The sequence below is a fragment of the Takifugu flavidus genome, chromosome 16, assembly GCF_003711565.1.
Source record: "Takifugu flavidus isolate HTHZ2018 chromosome 16, ASM371156v2, whole genome shotgun sequence".
NCBI lineage: Eukaryota > Metazoa > Chordata > Actinopteri > Tetraodontiformes > Tetraodontidae > Takifugu > Takifugu flavidus.
Window position 1 is genome coordinate 9,764,693 of NC_079535.1, and position 24,620 is coordinate 9,789,312.

At 43.7% G+C, this 24,620-nt stretch overlaps 3 protein-coding genes across 11 annotated transcripts; 2 read left to right on the forward strand and 1 right to left on the reverse strand.

The window, feature by feature from the left end:
- Positions 1-386: 386 nt before the first annotated feature.
- On the reverse strand, positions 387-20,943 carry dnajc17 (DnaJ (Hsp40) homolog, subfamily C, member 17). Its single transcript, XM_057011828.1, has 11 exons — positions 20,752-20,943; positions 16,508-16,577; positions 15,250-15,308; positions 15,068-15,155; positions 14,712-14,785; positions 14,068-14,161; positions 13,489-13,538; positions 12,505-12,582; positions 11,096-11,176; positions 10,402-10,524; positions 387-596 (listed from the first exon to the last, which is right to left on the reverse strand). The coding sequence occupies exons 1-11, from the start codon at positions 20,830-20,832 to the stop codon at positions 474-476; spliced, it is 921 nt and encodes a 306-aa protein (XP_056867808.1). The 5' UTR covers positions 20,833-20,943; the 3' UTR covers positions 387-473.
- Positions 3,410-9,608, forward strand: LOC130513178 (cdc42 effector protein 2). 9 transcript variants are annotated; one of them, XM_057011832.1, is made up of 3 exons: positions 3,411-3,578; positions 3,769-5,368; positions 6,146-9,608. In XM_057011832.1, exon 3 carries the CDS (start codon positions 6,255-6,257, stop codon positions 6,810-6,812), a length of 558 nt encoding a protein of 185 aa, XP_056867812.1. In that variant the 5' UTR covers positions 3,411-3,578; positions 3,769-5,368; positions 6,146-6,254; the 3' UTR covers positions 6,813-9,608. The 9 variants fall into 9 exon arrangements, with proteins under 9 accessions (XP_056867814.1, XP_056867816.1, XP_056867812.1 ...); XM_057011834.1 differs by having other exon boundaries at positions 3,410-5,066; XM_057011836.1 differs by having other exon boundaries at positions 3,410-4,709.
- Positions 20,944-22,170: 1,227 nt separating the features above from the next.
- Positions 22,171-24,620, forward strand: inf2 (inverted formin 2). The gene is made up of 3 exons (XM_057011573.1): positions 22,171-22,913; positions 23,469-23,473; positions 24,011-24,620. The coding sequence occupies exons 1-3, from the start codon at positions 22,670-22,672 to the stop codon at positions 24,323-24,325; spliced, it is 564 nt and encodes a 187-aa protein (XP_056867553.1). The 5' UTR covers positions 22,171-22,669; the 3' UTR covers positions 24,326-24,620.

Sequence of the window (24,620 nt, forward strand, 5' to 3'; positions counted from 1 at the left end):
CTTTTCATCGCACAGATTTCCTCAGTCTGATTGCTGCTTCAGCAAGGAGGAGAAATTATTTCCACACAGTCGCATTAAATAGTCTTTGGTTTGGATTTCCAACAGTCGGCCCGCCGAGAGACGGTTGCACACGGCAACAGAGAGGAACAACCATTACGTTTCCCCGAGCTGGTTACAGCGATGAGGTAACGACTTGCGTGACATTTTCAGGCTGTTTCCAAACTCCTCAAACGAACCACCAGAGGTTTTCCAACGGTTTATTTCAATGAAATGTTGTAATCGCGGACGGAAGTGCCAACAGAGAGCAAGGGTGTCCAGGTGGCATTTAAAAAAACAAGACCAGTGACATTTATTTAACACTAATGCACACGGTTTCATCACAAACATTGTTCTTAGAAAGATTTATTTGACCACATTAGGATCATATGTACAGACAATAAAAGAAACACTTTATGAAACTAAAGCCGAATACGCTACAACTCGGCGTCCTCTTCATCTTCTTTCTGCATTTGTTCTGTGAGCTTCTGTCTCTCAGCAGCCTGTCTCATCCTCATCAGCACCAGGGACTCGTAGTCTTTATCGTTTATCAGGGAGCCCTGCAGGAGGAAGGAAAACACAGACGCGTGGCATTAGGCAAGGAAAGATGGCTTTTTCTGGTATCCACACAGAGCCAAAGGAAGAATTTGAATCAACAGGTTGAGGGAAGGAATGACAGCAGGGTCAGAGGAGACCATGTCCAGAGCATCAACACTGGGTGCATGAGACACGGTAATTCTGCTGCCTCCAGTTATTTAACCACGAAAAAAAGAGCTGGAAGTAAGCCTGCAAATCATGTTCGTGCTTTCGTGTGTCTGTGTGTGATATTTGGAGAGGAGGGGGGTGAGCAGAAGGCTGCGCTGCGCTGCACGCACGCACGAGATCTGATCACGATATGCCACAAGGAGGCCAGAGGACATCATAAATTATACTGCAGCATGTGTGTGTGGATAACATGCATGTCTATCGAAACAGGGATCATTTGGAAGCCAGCGGGACTGCAGAGGTGTTATTTTATTACGGCAGCGAGTGGCAGGAGACACGGAGTGTGTGTGTGTGTGTGTGTGTGTGTGTGTGTGTGTGTGTGTGCGCGCTAAAGACTGGGAAAGAACGCCAGGAAGAAGAGAGGTAGCTTTATATCAATGTGCTCGCCAAGCTGGGGGCATCTGGAACACATCACGGGGACTCCGACATCCATGTGCTGAGAGAATGAGGGCAAGAATGGAGAAAGAATAGAAAAGGGGGAAGGGGAAGTCCCCCCGCCCCCGCCCCCCAGCCCGCCACTCAGCCCGTGGATTCAGGAAAGCTGCTATTATCATTCCAGCAAAGTGAGCTCAAGCCCTTGTCTGACACGTAACTCTGAAATATCACGCTAACGCCATTAGGTAAATAAACAAGTCTCGCATCTTCAACTTCAACAAACAAGGGCAAGTTGTTGTCACGCTGCCTTCCCTCAGCGGCCCCATCGCCACGCTGCCCTGCCCTCTACTGGACACGGCGGGAAATACACAGCCTCGCACACAGGCACGCTGACGTCAGCCTGTTCTGACCATTAACAGGTGCTTTATGAGCAATCTAAGGCAGCTTTAGGAAGTTTCCTTGCCTGGGGTGTAGGCCAGGTACCTGCTCTTCCGTATGCGTGCCTGCATCTTGCAATTAACAGCAGGGGGGCCCAAAGTTAGCAGGCAACCACAAAGCACAAGTCAGCCCCAAAACAATGCCGAGAGGGCATGAGGCCATTGCTGAGGTGAGGGGGGGTGTGGGCAGTAAAATGCAGACACACAAACAAGCTGATGACATCATGGCTGTTTCACCAAAGAGCCTGACCTGCGCCAGTCGTGACATCATGAATACCAGTACCAAGCTGACTCAGGGAGCGTAACACACACACACACACACACACACACACACACAGAGCGGGTGTGTCATGCAGAGCAGGTGGCCGCGGTTCCCAAGAAGCCCGTTGTTGAATCAGCTGCATGTTACCCCACTCTTTTATATGTTCTTGTGTAACTGGAGTGTGTGAGGTTGACGTTTCTACAACAATGTTCGACAACGAACATTTCCAGCCGATGTCTCATTTACTCCACCTTAGCCATTAATTGTGTGTTTTGCATTTAGATGCAGATTCAGGGATGATCCTAAACAGATCAAAAGACGTTTTCATCATCATAAATACAGAGGCAATGTCCACTTTTGTTTCTGGTCCAAATGAAAAAATGTAATCAAGAAATCCTCCAAGATCATAACTGGAAATAACGTGTGTGTGTGTGTGTGTGTGTGTGTGTGTGTGTGTGTGTGTGTGTGTGTGTGGTGTGTGTGTGGGTGCTCGAACACCGTCTCTAACTCAAATAAACTGGCCATGCAGCCGCAGTGCTGGAGGCCAACCCATAGCCAAGCTGGAATTCTTCGACAGACAAAACCTGACTATTATAAAAGGATGTGGAATACTCATCATTTATTATGACAGACATTAAACCAGAAAACCTGGTCAATTATACTGTTTTTGTTAGTGAACAGATATTACATTCTACTTCCTGTATTAAAGCCTGTACATTTACAACTACTGTAAACATCTGGCTATTGCGTGTGACAAACAAGACCTTCTTTTACTTAAACTGAAGGAAAAAAAAGTGATTTTGTTGAATTATAGAGTCTAGCTGCATAATGTAGAGCTGAAGACAAGCTAAGCCTGTTTTATGGAGACTGGGGGCACATTTAGAAGCAGAGAAAATGAAATAAACAGTGTAAAACAGAAATGGAGGCCTGAACTCTCGGTGCCCTGGTGTTTCTCTTTTTGATGAATGAGTCAAGAGAACCCAAGAAAAAGGGAGATGTTGAGGTTTGGCCTCGCTAATATCCAACAGAACAATGTTGGGGAGGCAAAATCACGTCTCGGCCTTCTGGGTAAGGCCCAGAGAACGTAGCATATTTCTCATTAAACCCCAGAACTGGCCGCAAGAACAAATAGAAAAAACACGCCGCTTGAACTCGGGCATATAGGGATTCCTATATTAATATCCTTGTTCTTCTAATGTGTGTTTACCTTCATTCCCTGAGCTTCAGTGTAATTAAAATATTCCACACACGCGATCTTATAATTACTGGTGATTCAGTGCCAGGAGGCACGGCCGAACATTTTCAGACGCTTAATAACACACGTGCAGGAAAAACAGTGTTTTAACTACACATCTGTACATTAAATGCCAATTTTTAATGTAAACATTCCGTATGTTAAAGCAACAAGCCATTAAATGTGTATTTAATACTGTTTTCACATCCGTGACATAGCTGAACCAATGTCAGGAACCTCTAAAGTTTCATCATCGTACGCTCGCTATGTAAAACCGGACTTGCAGTCTTGACTAGTGACCGTTTTATTTCCTCAGATCTGCCAGGTTTCTGTTGGAGCGGCTTCAAAGGCCTAGCGAGGCGTCTCTTCAGAAACAAAGCCTGGCGACAGGAGTCAGCGTGGTGACAGACGTAAACACGGATCATCCCACCACAGAAGACAGGAGAGAGTAGCAGGCCCTGGAAATACTGTATGTCTGGTTTTATGGCCTTAAAATCACAGACCAGTTTTTATTGAGCAGAACAAATCTGAGTGAAGGCTCATTTCTATTTAATTTTTATGACTCCCCTGAGTCGCTGACTTTAGATGTAAGAAAAGACAATATTCATGATATCGGATGAACCAACAGCTTTAACTCATTCCAACTTTTTGACCCTCAGGTTGTCCTCTCGGCAGAGGCTGATCAACACCCCACAAAGCGAACCTGAGTTTAGGCTTCTAGAACCAGTCAAAGCAATATCTGGAAACAGTTTGATGCTGCAACAACACCACGCAGCATACTTTCATCCGACCGCACCAGCCACGATGGTCGGGCAAAGGAAAGAAAGAGGCTTTTACGCAGCTTCAGCTGGGGCTGAAAGCATCGGTCCAGATGGGGAAGTGCACGGCGCGGCATGCTCGGCGGGACCACCGGTCTCGTGAGGTCAGGCCTGATTTCAGCAGATAACGCTCTGCCCGTCTACAGCTGCTCTGAGGACGTAGGAGGAAGCTCCACAGAAGAAATATAGCAAGTTACAACCCCCCCCGTGCACTGTAAACATTCTAATATCATTTGTGTCAGTAACACAGTCTGGTCCCACTAATCACTTTCACTGTCGGGATGCAGAGCAAGAGGACACGCCGGGGTCACGCAGCTCACCTCTGTGACTCCGATCCATGTGACTGAGCAGCAAACTAAACAGTTTAATTGCATCTATCATCTCAAGCGTTTTTATGAGGAAGCGTGCGCCAACGTTCAATGGCCGACCTCACCTGCAGCACCTGCGCTCTCATCGGAAAAAGGTCACTAATGGAAACGTTGCTTTTCAAACATCCAGAACGCTCAACATTCCAGTGGGAAAGACTGTTGCCGTGGGCGTGGCGAGTGGAACTGCGGCACGTTGACATGCGTGCCTGTACATGCATGTTTGGGTGCTACTTATTGTGATTTGGTGTGTTGATAGCATAGAGAACCTCCAGGCCTCCAGTCAGGCAGAAGAGCCGGTGGCAGTGGGCTGGACTCCGGATTTAGACAAACCGTCAGCAAGCAGGAACTCAGGAAGGCAGCAGAGCAGAGGGACAATGAGACAGAGATTAGAGATCAGTTAACCCCCACCTATGGGTGAGTGGCCTGTTTGTTCACCGTCTACAACTTCCTTTTTGACACAATCGTGCAAACCTACGGAACGCGCGCCGTTTGCTCGTTATCACGCTAACGGCTACGCTCTTTTAAGGCCTTCCGAGCTGGGATGCGAGCTGTAATTTCTCACTCGGCGTGGCTATTCTGAGTATCACGGGAATATATTTCACCAATCTGTGGGCACTGTGCGCTGCCAAACTAAGAGCGGGACAATCATCTGGAAATGAGTCTGAAGGAAGAGGAAAGCAAACGTATCTAAGAAAAAAGCTTCCTTCAATCTGAAGAAAAGGCTCCACCTGATTGCTTTTGCACTCTGATCCCACCCGTCTTATCTCTCAGGTGAGACATTTGAATAGCTCACCAGGGAAAACTTTACAAGAGGCTCACATGACAACAGTGAGGAGCAACAAATACTCAGGTACGAGATGCTTCCACGGGTGCGAAACTCTTTAAATAAAGAGGCTTTGCTTGCGTTACTGGTGGAAATACCTCGCCTGCTTCTGTGAGGGCAGAAAGGCTTAGACCAGGACAGGTCTCATCATGTCGAGGTAGGGACTGTCAGGGTGAGCGGGTTGGTACTGCCTCATTCCTCTGACAAAAGACGGGCGGGATTAGGATCCCACACAGGATCAGCAAGTCAGGTAAGAATCATTAATCTGAGCAGGACTGCAGGACCCAGCGGTCTGAGGGTAATCTTTGAAAGCTTGTTGTAATGAGCCTTTTTAAAGGTTCTTTTCCTTAAATGTGATCTTGATGGTTTATCTCAAGACTCCTCCTTGGCCAAACTGACATGTTTGGAAAGGAATGCTCGTGGGCCTGCACGCTCCGGTCCCCCGCTGCTCCAAATGTGCCGGTAAAACCTTTACAGGCCAACAAAGGCTGTTAGCTGCAGTGAGTTACAAATTTACAGAGTGAGTGATTCAAGTCACGAACGCAGATCTGCTGCGAGGCGAGACTGAGCAGATTAACCGATAGAAGCGTTGATCAAAGGAGTTCTGTGTAGAACTGATTACAGGTAACGCAAAAATAATGTTATAATTTCAAGCTGCCAACTTTAGTTTAAGTTTGTCAATGTGGCTGTTTGTGGTTGCTTTTGTGTTCGTGTCTAGCGAGGCGCGTTGATCACGGTATAGCATCGTTGAACTAAAGTGCACTGCTAATTTTATGTAACTAATCTATTTTTACGGACTTTACATGTTATTTCTGCACTAAACTAATGTGGCCAAGATTTCAGAGGTTTAACCCAAATTAATGAGTAAGAATAAATATAATTTGTTGTCATTTGCTGTATTTGCTGTAACCAAACACGAGATATTGGCTGAAACTGTATGACTAAACACAGACCTAGAAACAATTAAATATTACTTGGTACTGGTATATTTATTAGCCTTAACCCTGTATCTTGTGCTTTGTTGCAGATGCCATGATGCATTTACACTTCGCTACATTCTGAGGAGTCCCAATCAAACGCTGAGCGATCAAACCACCAAGGAGCCGTCTAAACGTCCGTCTTCTAGGCCTCTCGAGATGCCCCTCAGAACGTCGCTGTACAGGAAGCCGCCCTCTGGTCGCTGGGCCAGCAGGCTCTCTAAACGCAAGGAGGTCCTCTCCGTCAACATGATCAGCCTGCCGCTGGCTGATTTCCGCCACCTTTCACATATCGGCAACGGCGCCCACATGGACAGCTTTGGTGACCTTTCCTTCTTAAAAATGGGCCACGGTCTGCTAAGGCAGAGCTCCCAGAGCGAGCAGAACATCTTCATGGCGTGCTCGCCGCCACCCAAGCCCCCCCGACTGAAGTTGGACGAGGCTGACGGTTCGGAGAGCCCGGAGTGGCGTCTGAGCCACCAGCTCAACGCACCCCAGAAGAAAAAGAAATGCAGCTCCATGCCGCTTCTGGACACCGAGGATGGAGAGATGGACGAGGAGAAATGGTGCCAAAGAGAAAATAAGGATAAGACTTCTGTTGACAGCAGTGATAAAGGTGTGGGACCGGAGGAGGACAGTAGCTTTTCATTTAGCCTTGACCTGGGCCCTTCGATCCTGGAAGATGTTCTCCAGGTGATGGAGAAACTGCACAAATAGACAATTTGGGAAGGCTTTGAAAAACCAACGCAGGAAACTTCAATCAAGCTGGAATAGTGTGGAGACATAATTTATACTTTAAGGGCAAACACTTTCTCATAAACCGGAGATTTCGCTTTAATGAAAAGTCTCTCAGAGGAAGAAGTCATTGGAATGAGTGCTGCAGAAAATCCTGTTATTTAACTTTTTCTTTTCAGAGTTCGCAGCAAATTTCTAGGTTTCTGGGGGACATTAGGTGAAAAGCAAACATTGTTAACCTTCACTTTAAAATTAAATATAGTATAAAGTTAATGTTTTCCATTCCCTTCAGTCCACTCGGAGGTCAAAACCGTCTGCCTGTTATTAATTGAACTCTGATGTCGAGTCAACGATTTGAGCGCGGACTTCCCTCCTTTTGCTACTTTAATTCTCAACCTCACATGGCACGACAGCGGCTTAAACGTTGTGTTTTGAAAAGCTGTGGCTGAATTCCAAGGTCATCGACTCGGGATGTCTTGGCTCACTGGAATGCTTGCCGGTACATTGTGTGTAGAGGGCAATTTATCCTCCGCACGCACCCTGAAGGCCCCACTCAAAGGTAGCCCAAGGTACCCCCCATCTTTCATTCCCAACAAGAGCAGTGAAAACAAACACACAGCTCTGCTTCCAATAAAAGCGCGCCAGCAGTGGCGGGGCGGGCGGCAGGCCAGGCCAGGCCACAGGTCCAAGACCTCAGAAAACAAAATAAAACCAAAAAAGCAGCGAGAGCTGACTGTTTTCTTAGCTGCAAATCAAAATCTAATGCTCCGCCGTGTGGCACACGAGAGGGAAAGTGGTAGAGGGAAACACGATACTTCCACATATGCGGGGGGGTGTCGAGGGAATTGAACCAGACTTCCATTACAGCAGCAAAAGTCTTGATGAGGGTTTAAACACTACCTTCTGACAAAACACCCCCCCCCATCAAATCCAACAAGATTCACACATACACTGACAGTAAAGAAGAGCACGCGTGGGTGTGCTTGTACGTGCTGGGGTGAAAGTCGGAGTCAGCTCAGTCTGGGCCTCAGCTGGGGGCAACCAGGAAAGGCTACATTTAGACTTCCATGTGGTTGCAAACAAAAACATTTGTGGGCAGGCCTGCCCTGCCTATCTGTCCCGGTTCTCCCCACCGCTGTCTGTTGGGTAACATAACAACACATTCGCAATCTTTTTTCTTTCATTTTTTTGCATTGACTTTTGCATTCCCTCGTTCTGCATGTTGGTAAAGATAAATATCTTTTAAATGCCAGACTGGCAGTTTTGTTCATAAATCCCGCTCATGTCGGGGCTTTTTTTAATGAGCTCATTTTAGAGTGTTTATATAAAATGATGGATAGACATTTATTTGGAAGCAGCAGCAGCTACTTATAGGCCTGTCTCACAATAACAAAAACCACTTTCTATTTGGAAGGACAGATGTGCATAACTAGATCGGTGGGGTCATTTCAGAATAACAGCACATCATTTAGATACAAATGATGCACTGCAGCCAATCTAAATTTAAAGCAGTTGCAGAGCTAAGAACAACTTAGAAAGAGGTGATACTCAGAGACTAATCAAGCTGTGGTTGTCAGTGCTTTCTACTGGTTTGTCAAGGCACCGATGTCAAAATAAGATGAATATGTGGTTGCACCGTGGGCTCTGGTGGCCGACTACTTAGCTCACTCATTAATAAAACATTTACAAAAGAAACAAGTAAATATATATTATCTCAATCACAGTATTAAAATCAAAAAGTCAACCATAATAACAAATAACAAATGTTATAGCCTCTATTTGTCTATGATTCACACATGTTAGTGTATTTTATATTCATCTTGGAAAAGCCTCTCTGCAGATGGAGAAGCGCGAAGATGATGTGAGAGGAGTCCATAATTGAAGACAAACTATCTTGTCTTTGTCAGCCAGATGGGCTGCAATGTGTAACAAATTATCGCTGTCTAAATATCCTACTAAATACCCAGAAAAACTGTCATCTCGTTGGAAAGTGAATCTTTGGACTAATTTGTTTTGTCAGATACTAACTGAGAACTAAAAACATATATGGTGAATACACAGGCTCCTCTACGGAAATCGCTTCCCTAGGCACAACTTCTGAGGCCATCAAATTGTTCCCCTGCGATGGCATAAAGGGAAACTGACAGTTTCTGGCTGTAGCACGTCAAAACACATTATATTCAAGTGGTGGAAGTGTTTCATGAAGTGGCAAAGGAGGTGATCGATGAACAATATGGACTCATGCTGAAGCCAACTCAGAGTCAGACTCCACAACCTCGCTCATTCATCAGGCTCTCAACATCTAAGCATGTCCTGTAGAGCAGCTTTGCTAATTTCACGCCAGCAAAAATAAAACAAACAGGATCCAAATGACAGAATATGACAAACGTCAGTGGGGGTTGAGCTGAACCCTTCGGGTCAACGACAGCTGACTGACGTACGTGCTTCCATCTATATAAACTGTTATGATTTCTGACGCTTATTTGACAATTCCTGTTAAATTCTCTCATATCCAAACACGGTTTTGTCAAACTGAACTTCACAAGAGCTGTCAGTGCTGCGTAAAAATCATTTGCCTGCTTTCTGTCATCACCGGGTTTATTTTTTTGGATGTCTCTCGGATGTGGGGGCCGATGCGCTGTTTGCCCTTCACATTGAATCCAGACAGAGGAGCTGGAATGTGAAGGCTGAAATCATATGTCCGAGTCCAAAGTCCCTGCGGAGAAACTCTCAGAGCATAATATTTGGCTTGATGAGGTTATAAAAAGTGCGTCCTAACCCAAGATTCTTCAGTGTGATTGCAGCTGGATGCTGTGAGGGAGTAATGGTGGGATGGCCAATAGGAAAGGAACATGAATATTAGATCTAAGATACACTCGGACAATTCTCTGGCTTCTGATTACCTCTGTCCCCCCATTTCCAATACCCCCCATGTCCCCTGACCCAAGGCCAGATGTGGAGCGCGTATAGCAATAAGGGTTGTACCAGGATGTCAATAGAGGCCTGTTTTAGTGAATATTCTAGCTGGTGGGTAATGAAAGACAAAATACACATCTATAGGATTATTTGCATTCTCGAAGGTTTAAAAAAAAACATGAAGAATTGAATTTGGATACGTGTAAGACAGAGCAGGTTAGCATAATAACATTTGAAAAGATTAGTACACTACAGTCCTGCTGTGAAGGAGCTCGCATGCTAGCCTTGTCTAAAACACCGAGGGGGTTTAGGGAGTGACGTGAAGTTGAGCCTCGGGAAACATATCCCTGGATGAAGAGGGTCGACTCACAGGCAAAGATAATAATGGAGGATAAATAAAATGGACACTGAGGAAAAATACATGACTTCATATGAACTAAATGAAAGGAACCAACAAGAATCACTGACAATTCCTAGCGGACATAACAAAAATGTAACTGTTCTTGAAGGGCGAAAGAGCTGCCTGCAAATTTAGGCCCAATGGGGGGGTGTGAGGTGAAGTTTAGAAGGGTTTACATACATTTTTGTGAGAGCGATTATTATTTGTGTTGCGACGGGAGGAATTACGAGAGTACAATCTGGGGTTTGCTCATACCTCACGATCAGACTGGAACTGGCCTGGCTGAGCTTGTGACGAAGTAGCTTCAGGCTTCCCGTCCTGCCACGAAATCTTCAATGGATTTTCACTCAGCCCTCTTTCATAATTCACTGCCATCTCCTAAAAACACACACACAGCAAAAAAAACCATCAATGCTGAGACCAGAGTAGCAAAGTCTCCAAAACCATTCCGCACATTTCCAGCCTGGGAAATCGGACTGCTGGTGCAACAAATCTACACAAAACACATGCAGACGGGAACAAAGACAAAGACAGATTGTGACGGAGCCAACTCCTGGAGCAAGACTGGAGAAAGGGAAGTGGACTGTAGACCGGCAGACCTGTTTTCTGAAGGGAAACCAAATGTCGGGGTGAGGAAGTCACAATAATAAAGTATAGCTTCACAATTACGGGCCTGAGGGTGCAGACATTGTGGAACAATGAAGCGGATTATATGCTTCGATCCACTGATCCCCGCCAGAACAGCGGCTGCTACATCACAGCAAACATTAACCTGGGCCACAGCAACTGTCCCAGGGCTGTAATGTCTACGACGGGTGTCAGCAGGTGAGGCTTTGAGGCCAATGAATGATAAACAGATGAGCAGTAAATCTTAAAAACTGCTGGGGGAAGGGTTTTCATTGTTGTAGACAGAACCAGGACACCAATGGGGGGAGTGTTAGATACTTACAGCTGCTTTCACAGTTGCAAATTCAACTATAGCAAGTCCTTTCTTCTTGGTTGATACGAGCACGGTCAAAACATCCCCATACTAGAGGTAGAAAAGAAAAGAACAGTTACCAAATGGAAATGGAGAGGCAGAATATGTTACTTCCCATCTTCCAATTCATGCAAATACAGAATGGGGAGAGAGGAAAATCATTGGAGCAAAAACAAAAGATTCAATATATTTGTGCTTATCTGGGTGACAGCTAATGAGTAACACTGCAACACAGATCCAAGTCAGTTTATGTAACTTCTCTGGGAACAAACCAGTGATGGATTGTAGTTCAGCGCAGCAAAAAAGTTTTGGAAGCTGAAAACTGAACTGGCTGTAGGTCTGATTTCTAACTCTGACACATATTAGAACGGGGACCAAAAATGGGAGCATGCTGGAAATGCTCCATCAGAGGAGCGCAGCTATTCTCTACTTTATCAAGCATTAGCAGAACATGTTTGTACAACCAAAACCAATAATCCCAGTAACTAAATCAGCGGCTTGCTTGAGGAATAAGAGAGAGGTGCCTTGTCTGTGTAAATGTAATTTTCTGGGAAAGTCCAAGAATTCTAATGTTTCATCAGGACCCACAAGAACAAGCCAACAGTGACAAATGAGAGTCTCGGTGGGCCTCTGTTTCATAAAATATAAATATCTCAAGTTAACATATTTTCCCTTTAAAAGTAGATGTATTATTTTAAGCAGCCAAAGTACACAAGTTTGCACACGTACGCAGAAGTATGCGTGCACTGTGCAAGCGTTCCCAGACACAGTGGCTCATCCCACTAGCAACTGCAAGCCATCATAAACATTTTTTTTCCTGAAAATGTATTCTCTTTGTAAAAAGAACATGTTATTTCCCCACTCTGTTGTGACACAGCTCTCCTGCCTGGGAGAGCGTGGACCACATTCGTGCGGAGCAGAAATTCAAACGCCTTCTTTGCACAGTTTGGCATCAACAACACTTGACCTGTCTTCATTTGTGGCCAACCCCTGTCCCATCAGAAAGCCCTCACAACAGCTCATAGTGGAAGTGGGTTGCATGAGAAGAGCACATTTCCTCGTCTCTCCCCCAGCGTTGCTTAATCACCTGGTTAAAGGGGCACACACAATGGCGTGCGTGGCTTTAAATGGGCACTACATCATTGCCCTCAGCACTTTCACTGCAACAAAACTTAATAGGCCACATTTAAAGGGAAGAATATAGTGCTGATGTCATGCCAGGGCTGAACTGGTTCATACAGAGCTCTGTTTTTGGACATGGAGCTAAATGAGCTCAACACCAGATCACAATGTCCCGTGTAACGTTCCTTTTACACCAAAATGTGTCACAATGTAAAGTGTGATTAGAACACAGACCCCCACCTACGTATTTTATTTACCTTTTGCAGAAGTTTGAGAAGAACGTCCTGAGAATAGCCTCCATTTGTCTCGCTGTCTTTTTTACATTTCCACTTCAACTGGAATGGAAAAAGACAGAGAAGCATAAGAGCAATTTATTCACAGTGGCGTTTAAAAGCTTTAAGAGCGAGTGCGTGATAAAGTCTAATCAGGGGAGCAGAACCACAAACAAGCATGAAAGACACGCTTGGCCCTGATAACACAGTTTCAAATAAACATCAGGCTAGACTGAAGCTACAGGAGAAATTAGATTGTTAAGCTCTTGGATCATCAGCATGGAAACCACCTGTGAGACAGGAAGTCCATTTGAAGAGGGCTTAAAGCTGTGAAACTTTAAAAAGATGTAACTGCTAGGGTGGAAATATAACAGCTAAAAATCAGCAGTACATGACGCTAATGCTGCCTTTAGCCTGAATGAATAAATAAACATATATGCTTCGAATAATTTTTATATAGCCTGTAACACAATAACGTAATGTCCTCGTTCTTGACCCCCAAGATGGTGCGAGCCTTACAGCTGCCGTTTGTTTTGCTAGTTGATCACATAATTGCTGGGGAATACACTGCTGCACTAGATGGCTATCGCATTTTTAAAAGCAGATTTAATGTCTAAGTGCATTAGCTAACATCCCCAGAGTCTGGTAATATGTGCATGCTAGTCTGTTTCCAGGAGGAAATACAATAAGGCCTCTTTTGGCATAGTATCAGGTCTCTTGATGATGTTGGGCCTCCTCTGTAGGAATGGGCGTTAGATCAGGCTTGCACTTAATGGTGAGACAATGTATGCAGTCTACAAATAATGAACTACAAATGTCCAAAGCTCTATCCTTATCCCCATGAGGTTCTGCACTTGCACTCTAGCGGAGCAGTTTCTGCCAAATCTGACTGTATTATTTTTCTGGAATAATCACCCTGATCCCTTCTCCCAGTCTGAAAACCAACGTTAAAATAGCTAAAACCCTTACCTTTAATACAGGGGTCACATTACCCCTGGAATTTCTATCTGCTCCTGGGGCTGAAGGGGATAAAATTGGATAGGAAAAAGTTCAGTAAAAAGTGGAGTTTTGTTGAGGCATGACTCCTGACATGTAACACCTCACAGCAACCTGAAAAGAGATATTTTACACGTACTAAATGATCATACGGCAAATATGTAGGTCTTCTGGCATTCTTTGAGAAGAAACAGACTGAGCTGGTTTCAGAAAGACTGCACGCAAGTGGAAGAGACTGAAATTGCCAAATTACCATAAAGAATAATTATCCTGGCACAAAAATGTAGCTTTTGGGGCCAAATATGCCTCTATACTTTTATTTCACAACACAGAAATAGCTCTTAGAGGCTAAAAGTCTAGTTTAACACATTGGTTTTTTACCGAATAACTAAAATTATGGGGTAAATATTCAATAAAATCTCAACTTGCTCCACTGGAGGCAAGTTCTGTCCTCAGCTGAAGCTTTCAGGACGCTTTTCACTGCAGAACGAGTTTTAGGACGAGGACAAACTGGACAAAGCTAAATCTTGGACACATCTCTCCCGGTCTAACCTTTAGCCTGCTTCTGTGCTTCTCTCCATCGCTCCGTTTGCTTTCTGTTATGCTCCTCAACCATCATGCGTCCTTCCTCTCTCAAACGGGCAATCTGGTGAAAACAGACACAAAACATGTAAAAATGTCTGCAGGCAGAGATGTTAATGTGTTTAGTCCCTGTGAATCATGATTACATTCAACCACCTCTTCACTAAAGCCAGGAATACTTCAACAAAACATTTTAAAGAGCGCCACCTACTGGTCACGACATAATTCTCTCCCCCAACATAGAGCCATAAATTCACATCCATCGAGAACACATGTTGTGACTCAACACAGGAGCATGCACGCTATTTTTATTCATTGCGGGTTTCTGAACACAGTGCACCGAGTCATGCGACATCACCTAATGGTTTACTGATAATTACACAATGTCAGCTTGAGATGATATAGATGGTGATTGTGACCCGAGTCTTTGGAAAATTTGATGAACTAGAACACCTGGATGAACTTCAGCTCCCTGGATGCTTGTTTCCAGCAGACAGCTGGCTTGGCCCGTGTTATGTGGTGAAACTCTTACTGTTTTGTTGTATTTAAATCTTCTCCAAACACCATATTTATTAGTACTTTGTTAGTACCATCTCATATATGGATCGTCTTACCTCTTGCTCACGCAATGTGGCCTGAAGCTCTTCCTGGCGCTGAGCTTCAGCTTGTCTCTCTCTGGCCTCCAAATCTGTCAAAGCAGAGGATGCAAACACACAAGTGCGTCATTCACACTTCACTATTTTTAGCAACATTGCATACAATAACTTACTCTTTTTAGACACTATTAAAAGTTTGTAGGGAATTTGTGTTGTGACATGTAATTGTAGCTGAAACACTAATTAGAGAGTTCATTAGATTTAGTCAAGGGGGGGGGGTCTTTATATTTAATTGTTTCCAGACTTAAAATGAACAAATATTTCAAATGCATTAATAAAATGATAAATGAATCAACGCCGCAGCAACAACTCACCCTTTTTGAACTTTTTCCTCTTGTCATCAAGTTCCCTGTCTCTTTCTTCTGCTCGTTTCTTAGCAGCACAGGTCTTGTCGTAAGCAGCCTGAAAATCATTGCGGGATATGAGGATGACATGTACATGTAGGTGTTTGAATCTGCTCACAGGCATACGAGATCAAATCCTGTCTTGGTTTCACCTTGGCAGCTGCATCTGTCAGCACATCCAGAGCCTGGGACAACTGATGGAAGAGCTCCGCTAGGAGACGGGAGAAAGAGGAAGGAAGACTGAATGTTTGTGATCATTAAGAGAATCATGATGAGTTTATGCTGAGTTGATGCTTTAAACCTCAAAATTCAAAAAGAACTTGTTTATTCAAAGTTATGGCGAGACCAAAATGTCTCAATGGACCCCCTTCCACAGCACACACACACACACACACACCAGCCCCTGCACCTATCATATATTAGAAGCTGCAATCACCAATAAAATGCCAGGATGCCCCCTCCCTAAATGTCATCGGAGGCACACAAATGTACACGGCAATCCCATAATCCCTCTCTGTAACGCACAGTCGCCGCACTACTGCAGCTCCGAGCCTGTTTTAATCATTCAATTACAGGAGGCCTGACGGACTGATACTGTTACTCCCTGTGGTCGACTGGCAGCAAACACTAACAGAAGGCTCTGGGGATGAGCTGCCAGCACAGAGGGTCAAGTTACCCACACTCAAATCATGGCCTGGAATTAAACCTGACTGGGAGAACACTACCATCCCCGCTAGGCAGCTCAGAGTGTCACAATATGGAAGATTACTGGGAAAGACTGTGTATTGCGTGCGTGTCTTCAGCAAGTGAAAACACCATGACCTCCAAATCACCTCTAACATTCAAGCAACCTCTCCCCATGGGACAAAAAGTCCCAGAACCTGCTCCACTCCCGTGCAATAGAAACCCTGTGCAGGTTCAAGTGTTGAGGCCCTCTAAACCACTTATTTTCTATTTCTGGGAATCTGGCCTCGTGCATGCACACACATACACCCATACCCTCAAACAATTTTCCTTTTTTGCCTTAACATAATCAGAAATCCAGCAATCACAGAAATTTAAACTTCACATGCTTTGTGAGCGGTCCTTCATCCAAAGTGATCCTCTTCCAACCAAGAGCTATGTTCATATCTCGGGCCTGATTGTTGGCAGGCTGGTTGGCAAAAGCAGGGGGAGGAGGGACAGGTTGCCAAAACATGTGGCGATGTTCTGTTGGTGAAGGGTTGCCTGACAACAAAGACTTCCTAAAAAGCAGTGCAGGTATAAATGTGGGGTCTGAATCTGTTAGTTCTGATTTCAGAACCAATCGGTGGCTGTTCTTGAGCTGAGGATCAATAATTCTCTGTATGCGAGGATTCTTTGAGCGACACTGGGGAGAAAATAAAAATAAAACCTTGACAAACAGTTTACCTGCTTTTGGGTTGTCTGGATTTTTATCCGGGTGGCATTCCAGAGCTTTCTGTCGATACGCCTTCTTGATCTGCAACAAATACAAGGGAATTCAATTAGTTATGCAAGTGAAAAACAGAGAAAGTCACAATCTGAGATGTCGCCCTGTCCTGACCCACTTTTTTCCTCCCTCTATTTTGTACATTGAGAGAAAGAATATAAAAGGTCCAGATCCATCAGCAGAACTTTCAGCAGCAAAACAATCACTTAATTCAGGCCTCCATCTGTTCGACACAGCGTAACTGGTGAGACCCGTTTTTAAAAATCCTGCAAGAATAGAAGCGAGGCTGCCATCAGTAATACTGCCAAAAGATGATATTTCAGACACGTTTGCTATTGAAGGGTGAAAAATGAGCCACTTTTGCTCGATCTTTTAAGGGGCCTCATGTCAGGACATGAAAAGAGCTCTGGTTTAAAAGCAAAAAAAACACCTCAAGATCATCAATACTTCTAATGAAATGCATCTTTAGATGTTCCGATGCCTGCCGAGGTTGCCCAGACATAAAAAAACCAAAAAGCTGCTGCATTCAAGGAGCGGTCAGGAACCGTGAAAGCCACCATGGAACATGTTCTGCATGGAACTGAAAATCAAGCGCTGCTCCCTGGACCGATACCGGAGCAGATCCATGCTGGTGTCTAACCGCCACGGCACTCGCTGCACCGCACGGCGAATGACTCGCTGGAGAGCGCCCAACCGTTCTGATATCGGCTGCCAGTTTTCAAGACAAATGCGGCCTAAGATTTAGAGTCGTATTAATTTCATCTTTATTCAAATTGGAAGAAAAATAAAAGAGACAAAACACGACCATTGTTCATGACGATCTACGGAGGGAGCCATTAATATCTTAGGCTGTCATCCAAAACGTTTGGGAAGCAAAGTGGAAAAGAGGAATAATACATTAGGGTGTTTGTAATGTCATATGAGGTTTTAGTTGAAGTTGATTTTTTAACTCTGGGTCACTGCCTGTGTGCTAACCAATCACTGGTCCTCCTGGAGGAACAGCTCATGACAAGGTGGTTTTCATTAGATCTCCGTTCCTCTGCAGAAAGAAGAGAAGCAGGAAACATTTCAGGGGGGAGACCAGAAGGGGCTGCAGCAGCATTCTGCACGTACGCATTGCATGCTAAAGATCTGGCACACATCCTGACTTTATGGCTGGCTCTCTCACACGCACGCACAGTCTCACCTCTCTTAATCAAGGATGCTAACGTTCTGCACACACGCAGTCTGCCTGGGAAGACCAGAGGATTTAACAGCCCCTTTCTTTTCCTTCACAGAAAGGTTGCGCTGGATGCTTCGTCCCCGGTGGGTTGTTTTGCACAAGCTCTCCGTGCGCCTGCCAAACAATACATGGCTGACTTTACGGGGGAAAACAGAAAACTCTGAGGGAACTGATTACAGCAGTGTAATCCATCAGTGTCCCGGCCATTTAAACAGCAACACCAATGAGCCCAACAGTCAACTGAGTCACATTCTGCTGCGTTCCCAATGTTCAAATTTAAAGCCAAAGCAAGGATCACGCCTCCAGCGAGCCCTCTGGAAGTCAGATAAGTTCTAAATGTCAAAATTTATTTCCAACATCTCTTGGCCAACATTGGCTTTATTTTAAATTTAATTCAACAGTTAAATAAAGGCTAATTCCTCCATCACGTTTGGCTCGCTATATTCACTCGGCTCGTTTGTCTAAAAGGATTTATGCATAAGAAGATTCAACATGCCAAATGTCAAATTTATCACAATATATCAGTCAAGTGAAGTAAATGTTTGAGTGTAAAGGATTTTTTTAAAAAAGGGGTTTTTTGGTTTGTCTAAAAAGGCCAGACTAATTAAATTGATATCAGAATACACTGGGCTGAAAGACAGTTCAGCTATGATGATTTAAGAGCTGGAATCGTTGGTCACAGTTGCTCTGAAGACAATGTTCCTCATCACCTGCAGTCCCCTCATGGCTGAACCATGTGTCCATGTCATGAAGATGTTTGAGTAGTACAACATGGCATCACTGATCAGGACCCAGGCTGCACCTCATTATCGAACTACAGTAAATGACTTTAGTTAATACAGTTAATTATCCCAAACTTTCAGGTCATATTCTCTCTGAATGCTGATCTTCTCATTTCTCATGGTTACTCATTCTGTAACCTCCCCCCAGTGACTGCATGTGTACAATCTTCTGTGTAATAAAAAGAAAAACAGTCCTGAGAACAGTAGTTTCCCCATTGTGAGATTAATAAAAGATGGCTTCTTGTAATTCTGAGAAGTTTGGTACCAAATGTGTGTGCAAATCGTGTTTTATCATGAAATCAACATATAAGCCAGGTTGTCCTTAAAGGTCATCCACGCAGCGAGGCATCCTTTCATCCACAGTTAACAATGACTGGTATCATCCTGGAAATCTGCACCAACACTGGGAAAAGAAAGCTATTGTGACAGTATAATAATAATATTATAATCGTCAGCATCATCAGTCTATAGATAAGAAGTTGTAAAGCTAATATCGCTCCTTTAAACCAGCCCCACTGACCTCTCCATGCCACAGTCGTAACTGCAGGCCCACATCTCGTCCTCATTATACCAATCTTCAGTGGCAATTACAGCTGACAAAGTGGCCCCGGTGCAGCCGCGACACAGAGCGGATATAGCCTGTGAAGCCTGTGAGACTGATTAGCTGATATGGTAACGGTCCATCCTCCTTAATTACAACATCGTTTTTCTTTATGGGACCTTATCAGCTGGATAACAAGCAGCACAGGGGCAGAAAAGGACCGAAACAATAATACAATGGAAATGAGATTTAGCGCCTGTGTGGGATTCAAATAGCACTGTTTTAATGTGTATTTGGTGGTAGAATGACACTTGAACAATAACAAGGCAACTGTTAATGTTTATAGGTGAATGCTCTTTAAATGGTAAGCGTTTAGCTTACACCCCCCCCCCCCTTTGGCAGGACAAGGATAACTGGCAAACATAAATTAAATCACAGCCCATGTGGTGTCAAATTCAACACAAGGTCAACAGCTTATTAATTTCATCAGAAATAAATAATAAAGAGAAGAGGCAGGCAGATGCATAGCTTAAATCCCTTCTGTCAATTCACTTTATACATTGACATTAAAAGCTGCAGACAACCTCTCATAAGGCGCTATTATGAGCTTCTTTTCCTCAACTAATCGAGCCCAGAGCCAAACAGGAGTGATAAATAATCAATGCCACGGCATCTGTCTCCACAAACTTAATTGTTGGCCCTCAGTGCACTAAACACGAAAGACATTCCAACATTTATCTCCCTAAACCATCAACAGCCCTCAAAAAACAAGTCACTTTGGAGCTGCCTTCTTCACAACTTACAACCACTAAATTCCTCTTAGACAATGCTCTGTGGATCACAAGCTTTGAAATCAAATGAAGGAATTCAAGGCCGTCCATAGCTGGATTCCAGATGCTAGACAAAGCAAAACAGGTTATTATGATATATGGATAGCATAATTAAATACTGCGGAGAAGAACATTTAAGGGGCATTGGAAGTGCTCAAACCACATATTCTGAATCCATGATACGAAAGTAAATATGGTTTCCTTCTATCTGCAGTCATACAGAGCTACTCTAATATATTATCTTTGTGAATAGGATGTAGCAGAACACTGCTGTTTGAGCCTTCTGTAGACAGCGCCTCCTCAAAAGACAAAACTTTCAATCTACAAATTAACTATCACATAAACTGTAACATTTATCAGTAATGTTTGTGGTCATCTATTATGAACAAGCATGAATTATTCTATATGGTTAACTTCATCCATGGACAGGAACACCTTGGCATAACTTGTGCAGCTAGCTGGTGCAACGTCTCCGCTCAGTGGCGCTTTTGCTGTATCACACTTTAAAATGACGCCGTTTGCGAGTCTTTTATCACCTATATAGGCGAAAAGAACCTAACATTTCATTCCAAATAGTATTTTGCCTTTACATTAGACAACAGAAAATACTTTTACATATCATAGGCATGAACAAATCCCACAGGATTCAAACAAGCTGCCATAACATTCCATACACAAACAAAAGCGTCGTACACTACTTTTTATTTCACTTTTTTCCCAACTTTCCTTTTATATTGAGTTACTAATATGGTATTACATTACATTAAATACATTTAGAAGCTTTCTTGGTCAGCCCTGACCAGCTGTATAGCTAGTCAAATTTACCTACCTCTTTCGGTGTAGCGGTGCTTTCTATACCTAATAAACCATAAATGTCCATCTTTAGGATATCCTTTGCTTTCAAGGACATTTCTGCGACGGTAGTTTATAGGAAAAGCACAAGAAAAGAGAAGATTTAAAGGACGTCTATATAAAACGTTTCTGTCAACATAGGCAGCAGGAATATGACGTCATCATACTGGCAACTTGGATGCGCAATGTCATTTGGGAAATGTAGTTTTTTCATTGTCGACGCATTTTGACGGTAATCGGCAAAGCATAAACTGAATAACATTTAATCAGTACATATTTTGAGTACACATTGTAAAACCGCATACATTTCTGCAATACAATATAAAAACATTTTTAAAATGTCCATATGCACAGAGTAACAGTAATACAATGTTGCATAGAATGAAAGTAAAAATACACATACATACACACACACACAGATGTAATTGACATGTATATTTGACATGTATACAATAAGCTTTGGCACAAATGAAGTAAAAACATTTCTTTCAGTTGAGTATCATTCACAGTCTTCAGTCAGGCTTGTACCCATAGTTCTGTTTCCCTAAAACCCTAAAATGCATCTACTTTTGCCCTCACTCCCATTTACAACTGAGCAGTTCTGTATGTTTCCTTGGAACTATCATGTAAAAAGCAGCACAAATCCATTTAAAAATACACCCCATGGCAATAAAGAAAGTCGGACCTACGGTTGTTAAGTATCCATATTGAGTTTCATAATTGACCCTGCTGAACAAGTTCAGCCTAGTCTACTGTACATATACCTGTTTACTCAGTAGCTGTTGCTGCTCACTGTAAAACAAAAAAGTATGTGGAACCATTATAGTCAGTGGGAAAGGTTCAGCCTTTGGTGGCTGCCTATAGAGTGGTGGCTGAGAAGCCACTTGTATTGTTTAGTGTTGAAATTTGAGTAACGATGCGGCAGATTTCATCGTCGTGCTCCCAGCTGAAACCCCAGTTTCCAGCATATTAACAAAGCCATGCTAACACTATGGCATTAGGAGCCACTCAATAGAGGTATAGTTCAGCCAGAACTTGAAACTTAAAGTTAAAAAAAACCTGAGGCACCTAAGGAAAGGCAATAATTGCACTGCAACATTTAAATTGGTTTCAAATAAATGTTTAAACTTACAAAACTGTGGGAACCAACTAGCAGCTTGGATTCCATCCACTCTAAAATCCTTCACATTTTTTTCTGTTGGGAAACAATTACTATATCTCCTCATCACTGATGCTATCTGAAGTGCTGTTTAGTTTGGGTGGAAACTTTACACATGCCATGCAAAATGACACTGGATCACTTTTAATAGTTTATATGGGAGGAATTTCACTCATGGATTATCAGATAGCACGGGCCGTTACCCCGGCAACATACCTGTGTCTTTAATGCTGAAAGGTTAACCGGATGTTCTTCTCCTGTAATATTTCCGGTTTGACGATGCCAGACTCGCAACAAAAGTAAAGGAGGCCGTGGCGACCGGAGCGCAGCGCCATCCACCCGATATTACCCACAGAAGATCTGTCACAGTGTTCAGATAGCAAATTCATCTGTTTCCTTCGAGTGTATTATTTCGCTACGGGCAGGTAAATAGTCCCGTTATGCCTCCTGCACGCCTTGCTATTAGTGGTACATGTGAGGTTCATCTCCACATCCGCCCATGTAAGTTAGGTTGCTGTCTGACAACTGCGATTCCTTAAAGTCAGGCTTTGTGGGTGATTTCTCTAGACTGGCCAACTGCAGATCGCTCTGAAATCAGACAAGATTACGTGGGGACATTTGGCAGATCTGGTGATGACTGGACTGCTGACATCTTTTGCTCATCCACAGAAGTGCAGAGCTGTCTTTTTCTATTCTGCTGTGTGTTCTGATAAAGTTCATCTCATTTCTGTCTGAAATGAGGGCTGCGCTCAGGGATCGCCTGGGCTCCTCTCAGGACTCAGACACTCAGCTGGACGCCAACCTGGAGAGTGCTGACCCGGAGCTGTGCATCAGGCTGCTGCAAGTTCCCACCGTGGTCAACTATTCCGGACTGAAGCGGCGCCTGGAGGGCAGCGACGAGGCATGGATGATCCAGTTCCTGGAGCTGAGCGGGTTAGACCTCCTCCTGGAGGCTCTGGACCGACTCTCTGGGAGAGGATGCTCCCTGTTTTAAAAGATAGTCATATTTAAAAATCGCCCTCTGTACTTGAAATTAAGTCTAAATCTAATTTTATTTTATGATTTTTTATCAAATTTTATCCACAAAAGTTGTCTGATATAATGGAATCAGAATCAATGGTTGTGACACACTGTTGGGCTTTTCAGTCAGCAGTAATATACGGGGGCAACGTTGCATAACTAATAATGACCTATCCCAGAATGCTGCTGATGTAGGAGTTTCTATTCCTGTTAACCCATAATTTACATATTCTATCAGGAGACAGGAGCTTGAAGCATGCCCTTGCTTTAAACCGATGTGATTTTTACTGTGTTAAGGAAACTTTTACTTACACGTCCAATGCACCGTTTGTTTTTTAGGAAGAAATAGACTTTCAATTCTGAATGAATGAAGTGTTCTTTTTATTTAAAACAGAAAAGTGGGATTAGTTACAGAAGCTTCTGGGGTCTTGCCACAGGTCCCCAAGCGCTGCGCCTCAGTTCATGAGGAAGAGCCCATAATTTTAGTTTATTTTGTATTTTATTTTGAAATTCAGGTCAGGTAGGAACCTTGGTTTCTTAGGTTGGTTCCAACGGTGTGTTAATTTAAGGCACACGCCCAAAGGTCGAGCGTGGCAAGGCAAGCTTGTTATTTACAATCAAATGTTTATGAAAGACCTCATTTCTACCTCGAATGGTGGTTAACCAGGGAGGCATTTTATTTATTTATGTTTCTGTCATTTTATGTGTCAATTTAAGTGTATTTATTCATTGTAATATGTGTCATTCTTTTAGTTTGACGGTGGCTTCGTGACTTATGATTGATGGCTTGGCTGAAGTGCATAGCAACCAATAAAAGGTATCAAATAGCATCAGTACCACAAACCTTTTTTTAACAATGTTGAGACAGAAGTGATCGTGATCACCACGCTCTGCAGCCTTGGACACGTCTAATACAATGGTGAAAAAGCAACTGTTTTGATAAGTCTCAATAGCACCCTCTAGTGGCCGAAACGCGGGTCTGTTAATCCGGGAAAAATCCAGGCCTCCGTATTGGCGCTGAAGCATGAGCTTGCACTCACTTTAGTGTCCCCTCCAGAACGTGAAGATGCAGCAGTATCGCTTCAGTGTGATCATGCATGAGCTGCAGGCCACCGAAAACGCCTCGTACATGGCCACCGTGCTCAGCGTCATCAATGCCCTCATCTTCGGGATGGACGATCTCAGGCAGAGAGACAAGCTGAGGAAGGAGTTTGTCGGTAGGTTCCGTATTTTTCCGTGGGTTCCTCATGGATGCACGTTGCCAGGAAGAGTGTTTCCCTCCTTTGCTGGGCGTATACAGGACGGGGCAATTATCTCTGTGGGTCTACTAAGAATAGGTCTCCGGCCTCATTTTCAGTTTAAAAGATATTAAAGAAACAGAATAAAACCTGGAGTTTATCGAGCGTGTGTTTGCTGAGCTTTTTGAGGTCAGCATCTCAGGACAGAACACACACAAGGAAGAAAGCAACATGGCCGTGGTTCTCTGAAGTTGCAGGAGTGAAGTTTGTTGCAGATTATAATGCGTCTAATCTTCAGTTGCAAAAATGGCCAATCCCTGAAGACAGCAACACGCTTCCACCACTGTGGTTCACCACCTCTCACTCTCTCCCCTTCTCTCTCAATGTCCCATGTAACATTCCTGTTCCACCAAAATGTATCACAATGTA

Excerpts from the sequence above, each read along its gene's own strand:
- dnajc17 (XM_057011828.1), bottom strand. The coding sequence starts at position 20,832 with ATGTCCTTGAAAGCAAAGGATATCCTAAAGATGGACATTTATGGTTTA. Across the intron at positions 15,309-16,507 it reads TCCAGACAACCCAAAAGCAG|CGGAGCTCTTCCATCAGTTG; the intron begins GTAAACTGTTTG and ends CCCGTCTCCTAG. Across the intron at positions 10,525-11,095 it reads TTGCAACTGTGAAAGCAGCT|GAGATGGCAGTGAATTATGA; the intron begins GTAAGTATCTAA and ends GTGTGTTTTTAG.
- inf2 (XM_057011573.1), top strand. The coding sequence starts at position 22,670 with ATGAGGGCTGCGCTCAGGGATCGCCTGGGCTCCTCTCAGGACTCAGAC.